Below are 19,125 nucleotides of genomic sequence, written 5' to 3'. Positions count from 1 at the left end.
TGCCGCAGTTTTTGACTTCCATGTTATGACTCAGAAATTAAAAACAATGAGAGGAGTTCATTTTCTGTGCTAGGGAGGGAGTATTTCACCTAAGCAATACTTCTTTGATGGATTAAAATAATGCACAGCACATGTAAATGAACAGCTGCTGGAAACTCCAGTAACACAAATATAATTTTTTATTCCCATGTACGTGAACAATGTTATATGTCTATAGAAAGATTTGAAAATAAGTGATATGGAAACTTATGTTTGAGCCACCCTCTATGAAACCCTGTGATTAAAAAAAAAAAAAAAAAAAAGTAGCTGCAACATGGAGACCCCCAGTCATGAAATATAAATAATAGCTGAGTAACAATCTGGTTTTGTACCAGATTATTTTGATAAAAATAGAAGTACTTACAGTCTAAGTGACTATGCCTGATGCCTTCCACATCTTCAGCATGAATGAAGTGATAGCATCTCTTTCCTACAATATCTACAGGGGTCAGATCCATGTAATCACTAATCCTAAAAAGGAAAAAATACAACCTATAATTCAAGAAGGAAAAGAATACAATAATTGTCAAGTGACTCAGAAAGTGAAATCTGCAAAACAGTTTTTCACCACTATAGGAATTTTGTGAAGGCTCAACTATCAATTTGAATGTAATATCTGCACAAACAAGACACAGCCTTAAAACAAATAAAGAAAAGTTTTTAAAGAAACCTTGAAATCATGTAATCCATTAAATATATGGAAAGTTAAATTTTAGTGCATGTTCTTCCCACAGCATAAAACCAAGACAATTCCATGAAATTGTAAAGCATTTGTAACAATCCCAAATCCTCATTAAAAGACCAGAACTATTCAAGGTTACATAATAAAGTAAAAACATGTTACATTTATACCAAATGATTAGAGACACATTTCATTTCAACAGATTGGTCTTCTATTGGGTATATGCATGAAAAAGCTCTTCAACCATTTCTTGGCACCAAGTCCAAACTGATATTTCAAGGGATATAATTTAAATGCTGAGACATACAGATGCCTCAGGGTGTTATCTTTTTTAGTCTAATTCATTTGGGAACTCAGCTTTCACTCTGGGCCCTTTCAACTGGGACTTTGTTGTTCATTGCACATAGAGACTTTAAAATCTATTCTGCAGAACTTTGTGTGTGTGTGCCTCTGCCTGTGTACATGTGTGTATGTGCGTGTAAACTTTTGTCATTTAGTGTCAAGATGTCAAAATCCTTAAATGCAGTATGGAAAATAAAACAATCGAAAAATACCTTGCTCACAACAGCATTTAAAAGTGCGTCTGTTTTCTAGAAATGGAATGTTATTTTAGGTTTTAAAATATGCTGTAATGATTGGGGTTAAGCTCCCTTTGCAGTCATAAGACATAACAGCCATCCATTTAACAGAGTTGTAAGGAACTCCAAACATCTTGATGGAAGCAGGCAGCTGAAACAGCAGGAGTGTGATCCAGAGTGCAGGCCAGTGAGGAACTGGACCACATAGGTCTGAGAGGCTCCCAGCAGGCAGTGGTGGTGAGGGACTGACTAGCTAAATGGTCTCAGACAGAGAGAACACAAAAACAAGGAAGACTGAAGAAGGAGGAAGGAGGTATTAGATAGCACTACAGCAGCACTTGTCCAATTAAACTTCCCCCCAGAAACATCACCGATGGAGCAGGTGGACTCAGATATACTAGCAAGAATTGTCAAATCAAGTGTGGTGCAAAACACAACAGCCTTGTCCCACTTTCATGACAGAGCATGCTAAAGGATGTGCATTTTTCATGCCTAGTAGTTCTAGCACTTAACCAGATGTGGGATATGCATCTAGGGACACCCATCTAATGTTTAGCACAAACCAGACCTGAAATGCATCTCTTCTGCCTTCTTGGAGAGGACACTATTTAATGTCTGGAATGATGGTAGTAGGCCTCCTGCTAAGTTACTCCATTTTATTTGCACAGTGAATTAGGGGCTGGTCAACAAAAGACCTGGGATCTCTGACCAGTAATAAGAAACCTCACCAGATGGAACAGAGCCTGAGAATTAAAGGTTACTGTCCCTGTATATATACATATATATATATATGTATATATATGTATATATATACATATATATATATATTTATACTAAACTAAGTGTGTAAACAGTACCTGGAACAGGAACCAGAACTCAAGCCTCTCCCCCTCCCAGCTCTACACTCCTCACTGGCACAGTTTGCTGCCTCTTTGCCTGAGGAGGTGGCTCTGCTTTAAGATCAGGGAGAAGAAACGCCCCCCTGCCCAGCCCAGTACAAAAGGCAATCTCCTGGTGGACAGAAGCTCTGTCCTTGTGTGATTGTTACAGTGGTTTTGGGGAGAGAAGGATATGGCAACTTGAACTTTCACATTTTTGTGAGATAGCAGCACAGGTATGGAGAGCTAGGAGAATGGAAGCAGCTGTGCTGTGAAAGGGGAGAAGCAGGTTATGCAGTGGCACAGCCGTGGCCCTGTGATGCACCCAGTCTGTGGGTGCTATAGTCTGCAGGGAAGATGATCATTCTGCTCTCCGCTGTGGTAAATTTGATTCAGCTTTATTTTGTTTATCCGTAGCAGCATGTTTGTGCAAAGCCTTTACAGTGAAAGTTCACTTTAAAGTGAACAAAGCCAGGAAACTGTGGAAGCAGATTCACAAACACTTAAATTTAAGAATAATATTAATAAACAGCTGTTCAAAACAGACATAAGAAGGACAAAGGGTGTTTTTAGATTTTTTTTAAAAAAGGAAGAAAAAACAGAAGAGAGAATATGAAGATATAAGTGACGATATAAGCCACGACACCAAAACCAGAAGGAAAAGAAACTGCATCAAATAGGACACTCATGTGTATATCAAAGATGGTAAAACTGATTGTTCACAGGGAGAAAAGAAAGAAACATAATGTATCTTAGAGCACTAGTTGTGAGACAGATCTTGTGGATCCTAAGCCCTCTGACAAAATAAAACAACAGGTTGATCAGTAGGAATTTGGGTCTGCTGAATAGACAGACCTGATCCTGCAAAACATAAGCACAGGCAGATCAGCGGTTGCACTGACTTACAGGACTATTAATGTAATTGAAATTTAAAGATAGGGATATGTGCTTTGCTTAATAAGAAACAAATTGTGCAGAGCGTTGTAAGCTTGAAGCTCTCTATGCAAGATTCTGCACATCTTAAGGAACTACTGTCAACCATTGTCATGACCAAATGGCCAAACCCCTTGCATTTAGGATACAGAGTGGATTATTTCTTTTTGGGCATGTATTAGCAGATATGGCTATAGCAGTCCATGTTAAACTGAGCTACAGCCTCTCCCTAGACAGTCTCTAATCACTAACAGTTGACACTGAAAACACAGACTGATGCTGTCCTCTAGCAGCAGTCTCTTTATTTTGGTTTCCATTTTTTTCATAGTTGAAGAACAAAATATTAATTGATAGAAAGCGCCAGTGTGCTAACTGATCTTGTCTCAAAGGGAAGCTAACTGTTGAGTAGGTCCTGCACCAAGTTCTGGATTCTGATGTAGATCTCTTCGTTCAGAGGAAAGTAACAAGATGCACCCAAAGACTTGAATAATGTCACTCCTCCTCCCTGCTGTTGCAAGCAGGCAACCACTTGGAAAACTAGGAGTACTATTGATCTCACCCCTGCTGATCCAACGGTCCTCAGTGAGCATTTATTTCAGTTAAGTAGCATGGCTTCTGCTCCTTACTCCCGGTGGCTGCCAGTAACTCCCCATTGCTCCATAAATAGTGCTTACAGCATCCCCAGCATGGATCTATTTTTCTCTATTTTCATCAGTGTTGCACTTGCTTTACTGTTGCACCACAAAGAATTTCCCTGCTGCCCCCAAGTGCCATGAGTCAAGCCCATATATTCAGGACAGGATACTTAAACTTCTTTTCTATAGCCCCAGAAGAGAGATCCCAACTTCCCTGACTTGGAGAACGGCCTTGGTAGATGCCCAGATAATTCATCTGACAGCTTCACATCAGCTGTTCAGTTACTTCTTTCCCTTCTTTTGCCCTTTCCATTCCTCCAGCTTTAATAGCCTTATTCTACTTTGTACCTGCTATGAAATCCAAGACTTGTTAATCTAACACTCTTTTCCATCAGTGGAAACCCTGCTGCCTCAGTGAGCTAACGTTCACCTCTCAGCCCTGGCAGAAGAGTTTCTACTATTTGAAATTCTTTTTATAATTTTAATAATGTTACCACCATGGCTTAAAATATAACTATTTTAAGATAAATTCAAGTACCATTGTATGCATTCTACCCTATCATAGCAGATTAAATCCATCATGGACAGGGAAGTGACTTTATGATGTCTTTATCTTAACTAATGAAAAACAATATTAAGCTCAATGTTTTCTTGTATAAGTCAGCTACCTTACAAGAGTTTACCACATTATCTACTCTTCCTATGTTATTACCAAACAAAACTCCATGTCTGATGCACCTTAGGTTTTTCAGTGATGACTTTCTCAAGTCATCAATTATATAGTTTTATCACTACATGACAGTAAAGGAGAACTTTGAGAACAATGTTTCATTAAAAAAAAAAAAAAAAACAAAACATACACAATATAGGGTTCATAAAAATGCCAAACTAACATCAGAGAAAGTATAAATCTTTCTAAGGCAGTCCAAAAATTCATACCACACCTGACCTGATGAAATAGTTCATTTTTCACATTCATTTCATTCCTGGCATTTTTTTGTTGAGTTTGCCAGCAAAGGTAACAGTAAGCGCAGGTGATTTTGTTAAAAGGAATGTGTTAATTAGGAACTGGACAGATACCAGCAACTCATTTTACAGAGTCCACTGATGAGCTCTGCAGTAGAAGCAGTTTTCCGTTACTAACAGAGTAGGTCACAGTCAAATCAAAGACTAAGGCTAAAGGTTTCTTCTAGATGCTACTGCTAAACTCCTGAGCTCTTTCACCAGCAGCCAGATTATACAGAATCTAGAAGCTCATTGGGTAGAATCACAGGCAAAAAGCCAGCCCAGACTTTAATACTGTTATCAACTTTCTCTGTGACCTTGTCCAAATCACTTTCTATGTCTCAATTTCTCCAAACTTCTCCAATTATATTCTCTTTTAGAAAATATGCAGACAGTGTTCTCTTTAATAGCCAAGTAATATTATTACTAATATTATTGTGGCTGTTTAGCAACATAACAGCAAAGATAACCTCATAATTGAAATCCAGGATTATTTTAAATTGTGTAAGGTCCTGATTTGACAAAGCATTTGAGTTTATGTTGATGTGCTATCCTGAACAGAGGTATTCCATTATTGTGCATACCAAAGAGCTTTAACTATTAATTCATAATATGCTGTGGATGCTGTCACAGGAAACATGTGCCTGAGTCATCTTGTTCTAGTTTTAGATGAGAGGTCTTCATGACCCAGTGTTTTTGGCTGCATTACATTCTTCTTTTCCAATCTTTCTCCCATATCTCAGACTTCCATCAACAGACCCAGACTTCCTTATTTTCCTTCTCAGATCTCTTCACTCTGCTCTATATACCTATTTTGTAGATTTTTTTTTTCTTTTTTCTCAGGGCCCTGAGGGCACCAATAAGCATTAAAAGTCTTGACCAGGCCCTTTGGGGTTTCCCCCACTCTTGCCAGACTCAGGTCCCCACATCAGCCCAGAGAGGCTGCAGCAGGGCCTGGCTCCAGCTCCCCACAGCCCTGCCCTGCCTTGCCCTGCCTGGCCATGGGTCCCACTGACCCCTGTGCCCATGTCCTGGCCTGGTCTCGGCCTGACCCTGTTCACAGTGAGGTGCATGGACCTGTGGCTGCGCCAGTGCCACGCTCCTAGTGGGACGGGCCTGGCTGCTAGGTCCTGCCCTGATAGACCCGCATGGGGAACGCCCACTGGTCCTGGTGCCCTCACCACAGGCAGCAGACAGCTGAAGTTAAATTCTGTCTTGTGCCTAGAAATTCTGTGATTCTGTGTGATTCCTAGATCACTCACCTCTATCACATCAAACATAGCCTTCCCCAAACAACTCCTCATCACCTGTTCCCATTTCACTGCTGCCTGTCCCAACATGCCCTTAAACAAGTTTATTCTACAGTTTTCCCAACTCTTAGCAGCAACAGATCCCACCTCTCTAGCTTACTATCTAGGCCATCTGTGCTTCTGTTCCATTAAACACTAAGCACAATGTGTTGTAATCTGAAAATTTGTTCAAAACCAGAAAACTTCAGGGAGCAAGACTTGTGGAGGGGAGGTCAGGGGAGAATAAAGAAAGCCATAGAAGTCAGACCAGAAGTCTATCCCTGAATCATGCCTCTGATAGGGACAATGGAAGATTGTAAAAAGCAAAGAAAACTTAGAGGAAGCTTTCCTGACCTATCCTCCCCTGTTTCAGCAACATGTCCTGCAAATTATGGTTTTAAATTATTCTTTATCCTCTAAGAATGCAAGGTACTGAAGGTGATGACAGTGAGAGTGAATCCAGTGCTCTCATACAACACCAGGATGACATTGCAGGAGTCACAAATTTCAAAACTCTTTACCAAGCCAATAGAATAAAGAATACACGCAGCTAAAGCAAAGAAAAAAAGGAGCTAAAAGCTGTACCTATTTTCACAGTAAATGATATTGAGGTCCATATTCACACGAGTGACAAACATGTGGCAGTCAATCCTGACTTCATTAATTGTAGGAGGTGGTAAAGCATGAGCAACGACAACAAGTCCCATGATTTGGCTGGGTACTGTCCGTCCATGAGACAGTGACACTCTCAGACGTAAGCGGCCTGTTATATGAATCACCTGGAAAATAAAAACAGTAAAAGAAACCCCAGTGAATTCTGGATGCAACTGTGACATCAGTTTCTTTTAAAGGGTAACATTACTATACCCTACAGAGCACTTAATACAGCCAAAAATTGTAATAATTAACTGCCAGTGCTAGTGCTAGCTTATTAATACTGGCTGTCTACATGTTCTCATGACAAAAAAGAAGACAAGAACATAACAGGCAAATGGTTCACATTGATTAAATAAAAGCTCAGAACTCCTGTGCTATTGATTTTTGTTTTGATGGTTGTTACAGAAAGAGAAAATAATAATTAAAAACAAAACAAAAAAAAAACACACTAGAAATCCAACGAAAGGAAAGAGAGAAGGGGAGAAAATTGAAACAATGAAGGTAGAAAGGAAGCATTAATTTCCTAACATTCAGAGACTGAATATGAGACAAAAAGATCAGCAGTTTTGAAACTTTTCCAGAATGGATTTAATTGAATTGCTAGTCACCTAACAGCATGGACACTGCTCACAGTCTTGATTTACTTCTTTATGGTTGGCAATATGAGAAGCAACAGTGTACAAGTGATCAAATTGTTTTGCCACATGGTCTTCTTGCATCTACGACAAGGTTTTAAAGAGTTGGTAGAAATATAATGTCTTTGCTTAATGCACTATATATGTATTGAGGTGCTGATGGTCTCTCTCCCTATTCACAAGATAATGCCAGAAGATGCCCAGGAGATCCAGTTGTACTCCTGGAGAGTGAAAGTCTAAGAACGCTGCCTGAAATGGAATAAGTTGAAACTCCACATAAAGAATAACCCCACCATTCCAGCTTCACTTCTTCAGGAGTTCTACCGTGGAAAAAAAAAAAAAAGAGAGAGGGAGTTGTTTTTACAATAACATAAAAGGACCAATAATAAAAGCAGCCAGATATCAAACTGAAAATGGAAATTGCAGTTCCTGCATTCATGCATAAGAGAGTCATAAGAACACCAATGTAAGTTGGAGGCTTTCTCAGATTTTCACGCTCAGAGTGTGTTCCAGCATCAACACAAAAAACAGGCTTACCCATCACTGGGATCACACTTTCACTGTGATCCCAGAGTTGGTACTCAGAGGTCTACAGAGATTTTGCTTGTTACTGGTGGAGGTGACAGAGATGGGATGTAGTTACATGTCCACTGATACTCAACTCACAAAGACGGCAGCCAAACCCTTTGCTTACTTTTGATGAGACTGATAGTTAATAGAAAGTGAGAGAGAAGAAACTTTTCCATTAATAAGACTGAAAACTACACAGTGCATCCAAATTCAAATCTAATCCATGCTAGCAGATCTGTGATCTAAGTTTTGAAGTGACCCCACTGCTCCACCCACCACCTTAATTATTAAAACATCTCCGTCCTCCACTATTCTACTTTTTGGCTCCTGCCAGTGTGGTGGATCAGAATAAGAAAAGTGCTTATCTGTTGTCCATTTCACTTGCAGGTTTCTGACCACCCACGTTGGAAGTAATTATTATTTAAACTCACACTTAATGCACCTTCCAAGAGCAAACTATTAGCAAACTATTCTATGAATATTTGAAGAAGTACCTAAAGGCAAGGATGCAAAAACACCATTTCAAACACACTTTTTTATTTTATTATTATTTTTTTTTCCCTAGACCTCATTAACTAATGAAGAAATAGCTAAAAGAAATAGGATTAACTTCACAGGAGGGGCAGTAATAGTGTATTTTGCTCCTTCTAGCTAGGCTTGCATGTACATATGCTTTTTATCATTATCTGTCTCATTTTATCACGCAGTTTCAGCTTACTGCAAATACTCAAATCTGCAAACGCTTGGAAAAATGCTGATGGATAACAAGTAATAATGTGAAAAATAATCTTATGCTGAACGTGCTATGCAAAAGTATTGTTGTTCAGTTGTGTTTTCATAAAACTCCTTATGCTAATATGTTTGAAGTTGGCACTATCACTTGGGGGAATTTTTAAGATATATCATACTTAAAATCCATTTATCTCTTCCTCATATTTTTTGAAACCTCCATGTCATTTGCAGCTAAATATCAACATAATTTATTTTTGAACAACTGTCTGTTCAATCAAAACTCAATTTATTTATTTTTTTGATTCCTCATCTGAAATACACCTTAGACATAGTATTATCCCAAGAGATGGTTCCAAACCTGCCACACACACTATATTTTAACATTGTTGAATTTCAAGAGAGTTTGCTTCCAGATTCAAATTTTTAAGCTTGTTCCTAGCTCTTTTATGGATCAAGACATGTTCTAAATCCCCACGTGAATTCAAATTTTAGGGGTCAGCACTCAACTGCATTCTGATTCTGTACACTGGGAAATGTTCAACAAACTGCCCTTCAGTTCCAGTGCCCATGAGTCCCTAAAGAAACTGTATTTCCATGCCAGAAGTCCCTTTCTATGACAACATTAGTCAAACTCACCAAGTGGGAAATCTAATTGGTAGTAAAAAACAATTCTAGCTGTCATGACCTTGTCTACATTGTGAGTATTGCCGCTTTTAACATTGGCTCATTTGAACTGGGATTAGGGGTGATAGGAATTATAGGGTCAATTATCACCAGGAGCTAAAATAAATCTCTTTATAATTCAATCCCACAGCAATAGTCTATCATATCCTAAAGCAGTATTATGACTTTAATGAAGTTAAATTGCAAGCATAAACTGTTTTATGAAGGCCAGTACTTGGATGCAGATGTAAATATTTAACAAAAATTTGATAGGAATATTCTAAAAAGCCGAAAAAAAAAAGAAAAAAAAAAAGAAAATGCAAGCTTTCCCTTGCAGTTTTATTTATAAGTGCTTACCACTGAACAATCCAAATTTGTGTTTAAACTATAATTGTCTTTTTTTTTCCTAGTAATAATATAGAAATAGATTATTACATTTAGATATCACAGTAAGAGAAGATGGTGCTACCATATTCTGTCCATAATATAAAAGTGGGTTAATGCTATATTCTTGACCAAAGGGATATTAAGAAACTTTGTATGTGAAGAGCTGTACAAATTTTTCTGCGCACCTGCTAAATTAACAAGGTGCACTGAAATTAGTAGATTTTTTTTTTTTTTTCCTTACAAATTGTTTACTGGCATGTGTTGTAACTTCCTTAAGAATTTCATCATATAGAAACAGAGGGAAATGTTGTGATTACAACAAAGTTTGTGACCTGATCTAGACCAGGCTTTGACATAGATCATTCCAACTTGTACTATTGCTTGTAAAATAACCTAGTTGTATAATATTTGTATTTGGATAGACAGGTGGGTGAAACAAAAAACATTCTGCAACAATAAAACTGTTAACCCTGTGAAATGAGTACAACACATACACATTTTTTTAAAAAAAACACATACATGTAAAAATGTCAGACTGAAGCAAAACAAATACTCTAAAATTCTTCTGTAGGGTTTAATTGCTTTGTTAAAAAATGTTAAATCAACTTTCCCTGACATTCCAATATTGGATAAAAATCATTATTTGGCTTTTATTTTTAGCTGATTAGAAAAGGGATTTGCAAAATATTGTAAGTACATATAAACACAGTTTATGAGTGTGGGAGTGTTAACAAGCCACATTGCTTGGACAAATATATATTTCTTTTCCCTGCCATATGCTCTCTTTAGTCATCTGTTAGCAATAAGCACTTAGATGTGCTCTACTAATGTCTTCTCATTATAAACAAGCACATCACAAAGACCTTGATAAAACCTTCCCTCTGTCAATACTTAAGGAAAGGAAAGCCCAGCACTTGAAAAACACATCTGGAACCTGCTCATCATTCTTTAAAGCCAAATCTCACCTCTAGAGATGGAAATATTTTCTTTGTCAAAAGGCATCTTTAAATATTACAGCTATTTTTTTCACATACACGTGATGTAAGAGGAAGGACATGTATTACCAGAGGCAATAAAAAGCTGCAAGCACGGAAAATCTGTGAATTTTATCTTTCAGATGTCTCTGTGTTCTTCAAAAGTTAAACTTCCATTAGAAAGAAATTTCTAAACTATTTCTTTTGTTCTCTGTGTAAATCACTATGCCAATTTACTATGGCACTGAAACCACAGCACTTGCAGAATTGCTCCTTCCCCTTCATTTCTCTTATGAGAGATTAAGTTTGAAGCCTTAAAATTATAGCTTAAATTTTGACAAGATGGTCATGTATGAAAACACACTAATTTAGTTTATGGGTCTGGATATTTATTCAGCTGTCTTATAACAACTCACAGATACATTTATCCCCCTTTACAAAAACAACTGTGATTCACAAGAGTTTATATATTTGTTTTGGTCTCTCAAAGGTGTTATTGTATCTTTCCAAAATCAACACCTAAATCTTTAAAATGCACTTAATTTCAACTGCTAAAATTGGCTGAAGAAATATCTTACAAGCTAAAGCCATGTTCTTACATTAGTACTTTGAAGAGCTGTGTACTCATTTACTCACAGATACACGAACACATCTCAAAACCTGCCTGTGACACTAGCAAGACATGTTTTAATGCTCCACAAGATAAATTAATTCAGGTCATTTCCAAGCAAAGACTGGACATTTGGAAGCAGGCTTTCCTCTGAACTTCCCAAAGAAAACAGAGTCCAGTGTTATATTTGCAGTTCAAACAGTGATATCCTAAAAATTCTCCTTTTCTGACATCAAAGTATATCCATGACTCTCAACGTAAACTTTAGTAAAGGTTTCTTTATCCGTCAATGTTGTCATGTTTTCTACATGTACCCCACTGTAACGAAGCACTTCTGTTTGCTTATGTTTCCTCATGGTCAGAAGCCATTTACTTCTGGGTTTCTGCTGTCTCATCCTCACTGAAACCAAAGCTTGCTCTCCCAGTCATCAGGAAAGCTTTAAAAAAATATGTAACTTGCCTATCCTTATCATTCAGCAGCAGTTGGGCTTGAAGAGATCCAGTAAGATCTTGTGTTTACAATTCCAGTAATACTTGCATATCCCTTACTGCTGACTACATAGTGAACACACTATATTTGCAGTTTGTAGATGTGTGCTCCTGTTGTACGACTGTCTCTTTTCCTCTCTAACCATCATATCTTTTTTCTCCTTGTTAACATCACCCATCTCCTGCTTTGTATCACCTACCGTTTTGGGTGCCGTAGCAGAATAACATGTCTACTTACAGTAAATGTTCTCAACTCTTATTTGGTTCAGAAGTTTGCTGCTTCAGTTTTATCCTTTAAGAAGTGCTTGTAGAACAAAGGCAAATAGTAGTTAGTGCAGCTGTGAGTGAGTCATTCTGAACCAAGGTGGCTAAGAAAAAGAGGCTAGGCAGTAATCTCTGAATCCTTAGAAACATCTTTGCAAGTAAAATGCAGTCAGTCTTAATTCAGTTATGCACTGAAAACTACCTGAACCTCTGTTAAGAGTTGTGGTCTTGAGCACCCTTTCAAAGAATGCAAGTCTGATTTCAAGGAGGGTGAACATTATTCCTAACACATACATAGTTTCAAGGTCAATAGCCTCTTTTCCATCTGCAAGTACATTTCAAATCGCCTCAAATACACCTGCAAAAGACAGTCTGGAAATGGAAATGGTATTTACATTTAAACAGCATATTTGGTCTCAGGATGTATTTTATTGTTAAAAAGTCAATACTAGTTTTTGGAGACACTCTTGCCTTTTCCCCTCTTTCCCCCAATATCACTCTCTCCAAATAATATGATTCAAAAGCTATTTCATTGCTTAAAACAGTCAGAGGCAGAATTTAGGCTAATCCTAAGGGGTTTAAAAATGTATCCTTATGAGACCTCAAACTCATTTGATGCTTAAAGACAAGCATCACATGAGAAACACCCTGGCTTGACAGGCTTAGTTCACAGCTCTTGCTCAGTATCAAAAGGGACCCAAGTAGAGCACTATTTATTGTATATGAGTTCAGTAGCAAGCATAATAGCCAGAGTCACTTTCATTCATGTACACCATAGGGAAGAGCCGATCTTCTGCGCAAAAGTTAGTGTTTTGAGAAATCATGTGAAAAGCTGCTTGGATGTCTAATTCCAAGTCTTCCTCAACCTCAAGGCGCACAAGGTCTTATCTCCCACTTGTCTCTTGCTAGATAATAAACTACAAGGAAGGGGATGGGGACCACTTTCTAACTCTCTAAATGACTGAAGTCAAAAGAAGAACCTGACACTGCTCATCTTACACCTATCATATGAAGCTCACTGATATGGAAATGGCTAGGTTAGGGTTATCTAAGGAATAAATTGCAACTTTGTGCAAGTAATGGAAGACTACTGTATGAGATACAACTCATAAAGCTGTCATTAAAAAAACAGCACATACACACACACAAAAAAAAAACCACATATCTTCAAGAGTGTTCAATAGATTGTTTTTCAAGAGTCATCAAATTGTAACAGTCTAGGAAAAGACCAGTAGACCAGAGGTTGCTCAAGAATAATTAATAAAAAATATATCTGCATTTTAGATAGCATTAGATCAACACTGTTAAATCCTTAATTTATGGCTGATTTTTCATTCTGTTCCATAAGAACACTTCCATTTTATTACTTAGGGTAATATATTAGGAGCAATTATTTAGTACAGCATAGCACACTGTCCTGCACTGTATACTGACACGTCCTTATCAACATGATGGCTCTTAGGTCAGCACTCTGAGGCCCAGCTTTGCACTGACATTCACTGTAGCAGTAAAAGTTGCATGATCGAGACCCTCCATTCAAAAGCATACACGTATTTTAAAATATGTTATCATTCCTTTCTTTCCTGTGTTGTGATTTTTTATGAATTGGAACATATCAGCAACCCATTTTTCTCTAAACTAAAGATCATGCAAAGCCAACACTCCTGAAATCAGCCTTATAGCATAAGCAACGCAAACACTGTGTTGAGTAATTATACATTGTAATTTTTCATTTATTTTGCCTTATGTAACTGCATTTTCATAATCAGCCTTCTCAATAGGCACTCCATACATTTTACTGATAAATAGTATTTTTTAAATATATGCAGTGTTAGTAATTCAACATGCCAGGTTTTATTTTAATAACTTTGAACCCTTTTCCTTTTTAAGATCTCTTATTAACAACTCCATCTATCAATGGTGCATTATTTTTTCATAATCCGAAACTTACAAGCATTTGAAGAAGGTCAGCTTAAGAAACGGAAAAAGAAGAAACTGAATGAAATCACCACACTGCAACCTGAAAAAGTAGCCATAAAAATTGGTTTTATAACAGAATACTTTTTGAAGTAATTGGCACAAAGACTGTTCTAGTGCAGATTGCTGCAAGAGCGCTCTTGGCAAGAACATCATAAGCACCAGCAAAACTTTAATATGCTCAAACAGCCAAATACAAACTGACACCAGGAACCCATGTGTGGCAACAAACAGGAGAAAATAAAGTATCTCAATTTAATACAAACCTACATACAAAGGGATCAATTTTTACAATTCGTGGTTTAGCATACAATAGAGCTGTCCTCAGAGTGAATAGAGAGTAGCTATACATAAGAAATTAGAATTATCAATTCGGGGGAATTTCTCAAGAGTCCTTTTGATATGTAATACAGCAAATATAATGACTAAGAAACCAGACATCAATGCATTAAATGAGATCAGGTTGAGATCTATTTAGAAAAGACAGGTTTAAGCTGGAAAAAGAATCTCTTTGATATGACCTCCAGAGCAGACCATTTGCGGGATTCAAGATGAGCAGATTTACGCTTGCATATCTGCTTACTTCACAGCTGCTTTTAAATATAAACTCTATAATATCTAATATTGAGTTATTGCAGAATTAAGTCTATATAGTAAAAAAAGATTAAGAACCTGGGATTTTCTTATACTCCTAGCAAATGTTATAATGGATTTTGTATATTGAATTCAGAGGAATAAATGAAACATAGTTAATTCTAAAGCTAGGTCATGTGACTAACTTATATTTCTAAATGATCTATTAGAATCTGGCTACCACTGATCTACACAAGAAATCTGGAATGCATCAGAAATTTTGGTAGTCTGTTTCCCTGATTTATGACCAATACTTATTAACCCTGAAATTCAAAAGATAACTCCACTTTTAACAGATTTTCTACTGCAAAATCCCTTGGTGTTCAAATGTGTTGCACTTTTTTTTTTCTTCTCATAGAATGTTTGAAGTCCCCTTTAAAAATAATGCCTTGAGGATATTTTTTCCTTAATACCATTTAAAGAAAGTTGAAAGCATTTAGTTATTGAAGTGTGCTGGGTGTAATAGAGGAATTGTCAACCCTGCCCAAGAGCAAACTCCTGGAGCTTGCTATTCCAGAATTCTGGTGCTCCTGTGAGCAGTAAAAAATAAACTTGAGAAAGGACTTTTGTTGCATCAGTTCCAACATAGTTTATTGGAGTATTTGCGGGTAGTGGAAACTAGCTACATCATTTTGCAACAGAGAGGCTGGAAAGGTTTTTTTAAAAAGTTAGCCTGAATCCTTTATGCCAGGACAACCAAGTCTTGTTGCATTAAAGATAGCCAATAATAAATATTCTTCAGATGTAGTGTCTTTATTTCTATCTTTGGAGAGAGAAATAAAGGTGTTCCCCCCCCCTCCCCGCCACACACACACATTTTTTGATGTAGTTCTTAGCAACCCAACAATTACCTTAGGTGATTCTCTGCACAGTGAGCAAGGTCTAGATAAAACAAAATATCTGATATTAATGCATTTTTTTTGCACACACACAGAAAAAAAAAAAAGAAAAAAAAGAAAAAGAAAAAAGAAAAAAGAAAAAAAGAAAATGCTGTTGTTTGTAAAGAAAGAAATGGATTCCCAAGCTTAGCCTTGATTAAGACAGTATTGTTTATGTTTTACTTGAGCTCTTCACCTACGGTTGCAAGCCCAGAATGCATTATGAAGATAGTCAAGAGAAGGCATATTCAGTGCTCTTTATTTTGTGGCTAAATAGTAGGAAAGATCTGGGCTTCAGCCACAGGAAAGCAGGGACACACTATGAAAAATGTTGAGAACTACCATGGGAACTTCATTAACACCAAGTTTCCTCTGCTTGTGTTAATGGTGTCTGTTACAGGCTCTTATGCAGGCAAGCACAACCATTTTGTTTACTGCACTGCTTGTATGGTTTCTCCTAGCATGGCACACTTTTCACTTGCTGTGTACAAACACACAAGTTTTCCTGGAAGATCTTTACTGCAAAATGCCACGACTGCAATGAAAGCAAAGGTAGAGATTGGCAAAAACGGTGAATTTTTCCTAGTTATGAATGTGCTTTCCTTCTACCATAAATGACATGTATGAATTTAAACTCTATATTTTCAGTTTATAAGGAGAAAACATAGCAAAGTATATGAACTGATTTTTCAAAAAATATAAGTGTGTATCTCAGAAAAGCTGCTACAGGTGGCCAGTAATGCCTCCACATCCAAACAGTGAAAAGGAATGAATATAGAATCACAGAATCATTAAGGTTGGAAAATACCTCCAAGATCATCTGGTCCAACCATCACCCTACCACCACTATCACCCCCTAAGCCATGTCACTAAACAACACGTCCAACCTTTCCTTAAACACTCCCAGGGATGGTGACTCTACCACTTCTCTTGGGAAACCCATTCCAGTGCCTGACTACTCTTTCTGAGAAGAAATGTCTCCTAATTTCCAACCTAAACCTCCCCTGGTGCAACTTGAGGCTATTCCCTCTAGTTCTATTGTTATTTATCTGAGAGGCCGAGCCCAGCTTCCCACTATTTCCTTTCAGGTGGTTGTAGAGAGGATGGGATACAAAAATTCTCTGACCTGTCTGCCAACATCTAACCTCAGTAGTTCTCTGAACGTGCTCAGTGTTATATTTAAACAGTTTTTAAAAGGTCTTGTAAGGTACTGATAAAGAAAATATCTGGCATTCAAACAGCAAGCCCCAAGTGCTAAAATGTCTTTACAGTGCCTGGCTGTAGGGGAAGGTTAAGTCACACCATGACAACCCTTCTAGAGAAGCAACTGTGTATCCTTACGAGCAGTTGTAGCAGGTCAAACCAAAGGTCAGCATCGTCTCATGGAATGGCCAATAACAGCTGACTAAGGGAGAGTATCAGAGCAGGCAAGCATATAATGACATTTCCCTTGTGTATTTTGTCAGGACATCCTGAGATAAAGGCATTATGCTAGTTTGGTAAGTATTTTTGGTAGGTATTTTTGTATTCGGAGTGCCCTCTGGCACTGTTTCACTATGGACCCAGTAAATGCCTCCTTTTGCTTGTTCTGAGTTTGCTATTTACTACTTAATTTTGTTGTGCACCTTACATATTGAAAGACTGCAGAAAATTATACGCTATTGACCCTCGCTATACACTGATGCTCTCTGTTATGTGCCTCCTTAGTCATCTTTCTTCCAAGCTGAATCTCCTAGGTATATTTTAGATGTTCCGCAATGTTGATCAATGTTGTCACTTTTTTTGCTTTTATATTATCTTCACTTTGAGATGAGGTGGGATAATAAGTGCACAAGTATTCAAGATAAAGACGCAGCATTGACTTGTACAGTGGTATAATGGCATTTTCTGTTTCATTTTCTCTTCTTTTTTTCTTTTTTCTTTTTTTTTTTTTTTCCTTTTCCATTACTAACACTCTGTTTTCTTTCTTTCTGACCACTACTTAGAACTGGGCTGTTCCTTTCGTAGACCACACATTACAACTCAAAGTTATCTCTTCTGAGCAGTAACAGCTAGTTCAGAGCTCATCATTGTATATATACAGCCAGGATTGTTTTTTCCCAGGTGCATTACTTTATATTTACCTGAACTGAATTTTATCTGCTATTTTATAGCCACCTTCACACAAAATCATGAAGTTCTTGTACTGCTGTTCACATTAGACTTACATTTTTACAATCCAATAAGCACTGTAACTGCCCTGTTTGCCTTGGTCTTCATTTAATTTATGAATATGCTGAGAACCAAAGACCCCAGGAATAACAATCTTTGATCTTTGAAAAAAAATAAGTGACCTCTGAAACTGAAAAAAAACCACTCTTGTCTATTTTTTTTATTTTTTTTTTCCTTCCTTACAACACTTGTCCTCCCCCTCTGCTGGTGGCAGTTCAATTTGTTGCAGACTTTTGTTCAGGGACTGTGATTGGCCTCTTCTGTAAATCCAGCTATACTGGATATCAAATGGAAATCCCCCTTAGACATGCTTGCTAGTTCCCTGAGAAAGCTGTGTCAATAAAAAGTCAATACTTTGACTCTTCTTTGACATATTGTATTTATTTGGGTATCTACCAATTCTGTTTTTATTTTCTGTAAAAGTCTTCCAGGTATGAACACCCTTGTGCAAAGAGGCAAGGAAGGTGTTGCCTACTGCTTGCACTAGGCACTATAAATTAATATATGCAAAAAGAACACGTATATTAGGAGACATTCTTGCTGAAACAAATCTCTTGCCTGACTGACTGTGCACCCCTCAAAGCCCTAGTTTGTCTCTATAAAATGTGAATGAGTATACAGACTTACTTTGCAAATTCTGTCAAATGCAATGAAATACTGATAAATTAATAGAGACATGCAAACTGTATGTTCAATGACAGTGGTTGCAATAGGCCATAAATGTTTGTATCTCAGGTTTGAGTTACTTTTAAGAGACATGTGACCTGCAGTCACATGAGCCTGCAGTGCCATCCTAAGCCTCCCCTGAAATGTTTGAAGAACATGCAAATATAGGTACATATTTTCAATCAAATCCATTTTGTGAAGAAATATTCAGTGATGACTGTTTCACGTTTCAATTACACATTGTCAATTCACTCCAATTTTGGAAAAGATTTGTGACCCAAAATCCAGTTAATTTTATGGAGAGATTTTTTGTGGTATTTCAAGAAACTGTACTGTCAACTACTAGCTGGAGTCCATCCAAACAAGATATGTGATTTTCTTTCAAAGAAAAAACTTTTATTCCACTTGGAGATGGATGGTCTTTGCAAAGCTCTGACCTTCTCCTTGACAGCTACAAATGGACTACTATTTATGATTTGTTTCTATAAGCCATTTAATGTAGCAAGCTAGATTATAGATAGCAATTTATTTGTAAAAATCATAATAAAACAGAATTGTTTTAAATGCCAGATGTGGATAAATGTGAAGCAAAAACTGATGAGGGAAGTTTCATGTTCTTGAATCTACACTGAAGAATTGTGGCAGCCTTTTGGTTTATCTGCACTTAGAATCAATTTAGTAATTTTTAATTCACTTTTTGTTGTTGTTGTTGCTTAACATTTATTGTTATACTCATGCAA

The 19,125-nt window shown here is 37.2% G+C and overlaps 1 protein-coding gene across 11 annotated transcripts in view; it reads right to left on the bottom strand.

The window, feature by feature from the left end:
• Positions 1–19,125, bottom strand: part of NPAS3 (neuronal PAS domain protein 3) — a 613,181-nt gene that overhangs the window by 24,904 nt on the left and 569,152 nt on the right. For all 11 annotated transcript variants that reach the window (XM_038179119.2, XM_038179121.2, XM_027458865.3 and 8 more), the window contains 2 exons: positions 6,625–6,818; positions 404–510 (listed from right to left, as the gene is read on the bottom strand). In XM_038179119.2, coding sequence (XP_038035047.2) covers positions 404–510; positions 6,625–6,818 — 301 coding nt within the window. The remainder of the gene's footprint in view (positions 1–403; positions 511–6,624; positions 6,819–19,125) is intronic.

The sequence above is a fragment of the Anas platyrhynchos genome, chromosome 5 (genome assembly GCF_047663525.1).
Source record: "Anas platyrhynchos isolate ZD024472 breed Pekin duck chromosome 5, IASCAAS_PekinDuck_T2T, whole genome shotgun sequence".
Taxonomy (NCBI): Eukaryota; Metazoa; Chordata; class Aves; order Anseriformes; family Anatidae; genus Anas; species Anas platyrhynchos.
The sequence above is the reverse complement of the archived record's forward strand: the minus strand, read 5'-3'. Positions and strand labels throughout refer to the sequence as shown.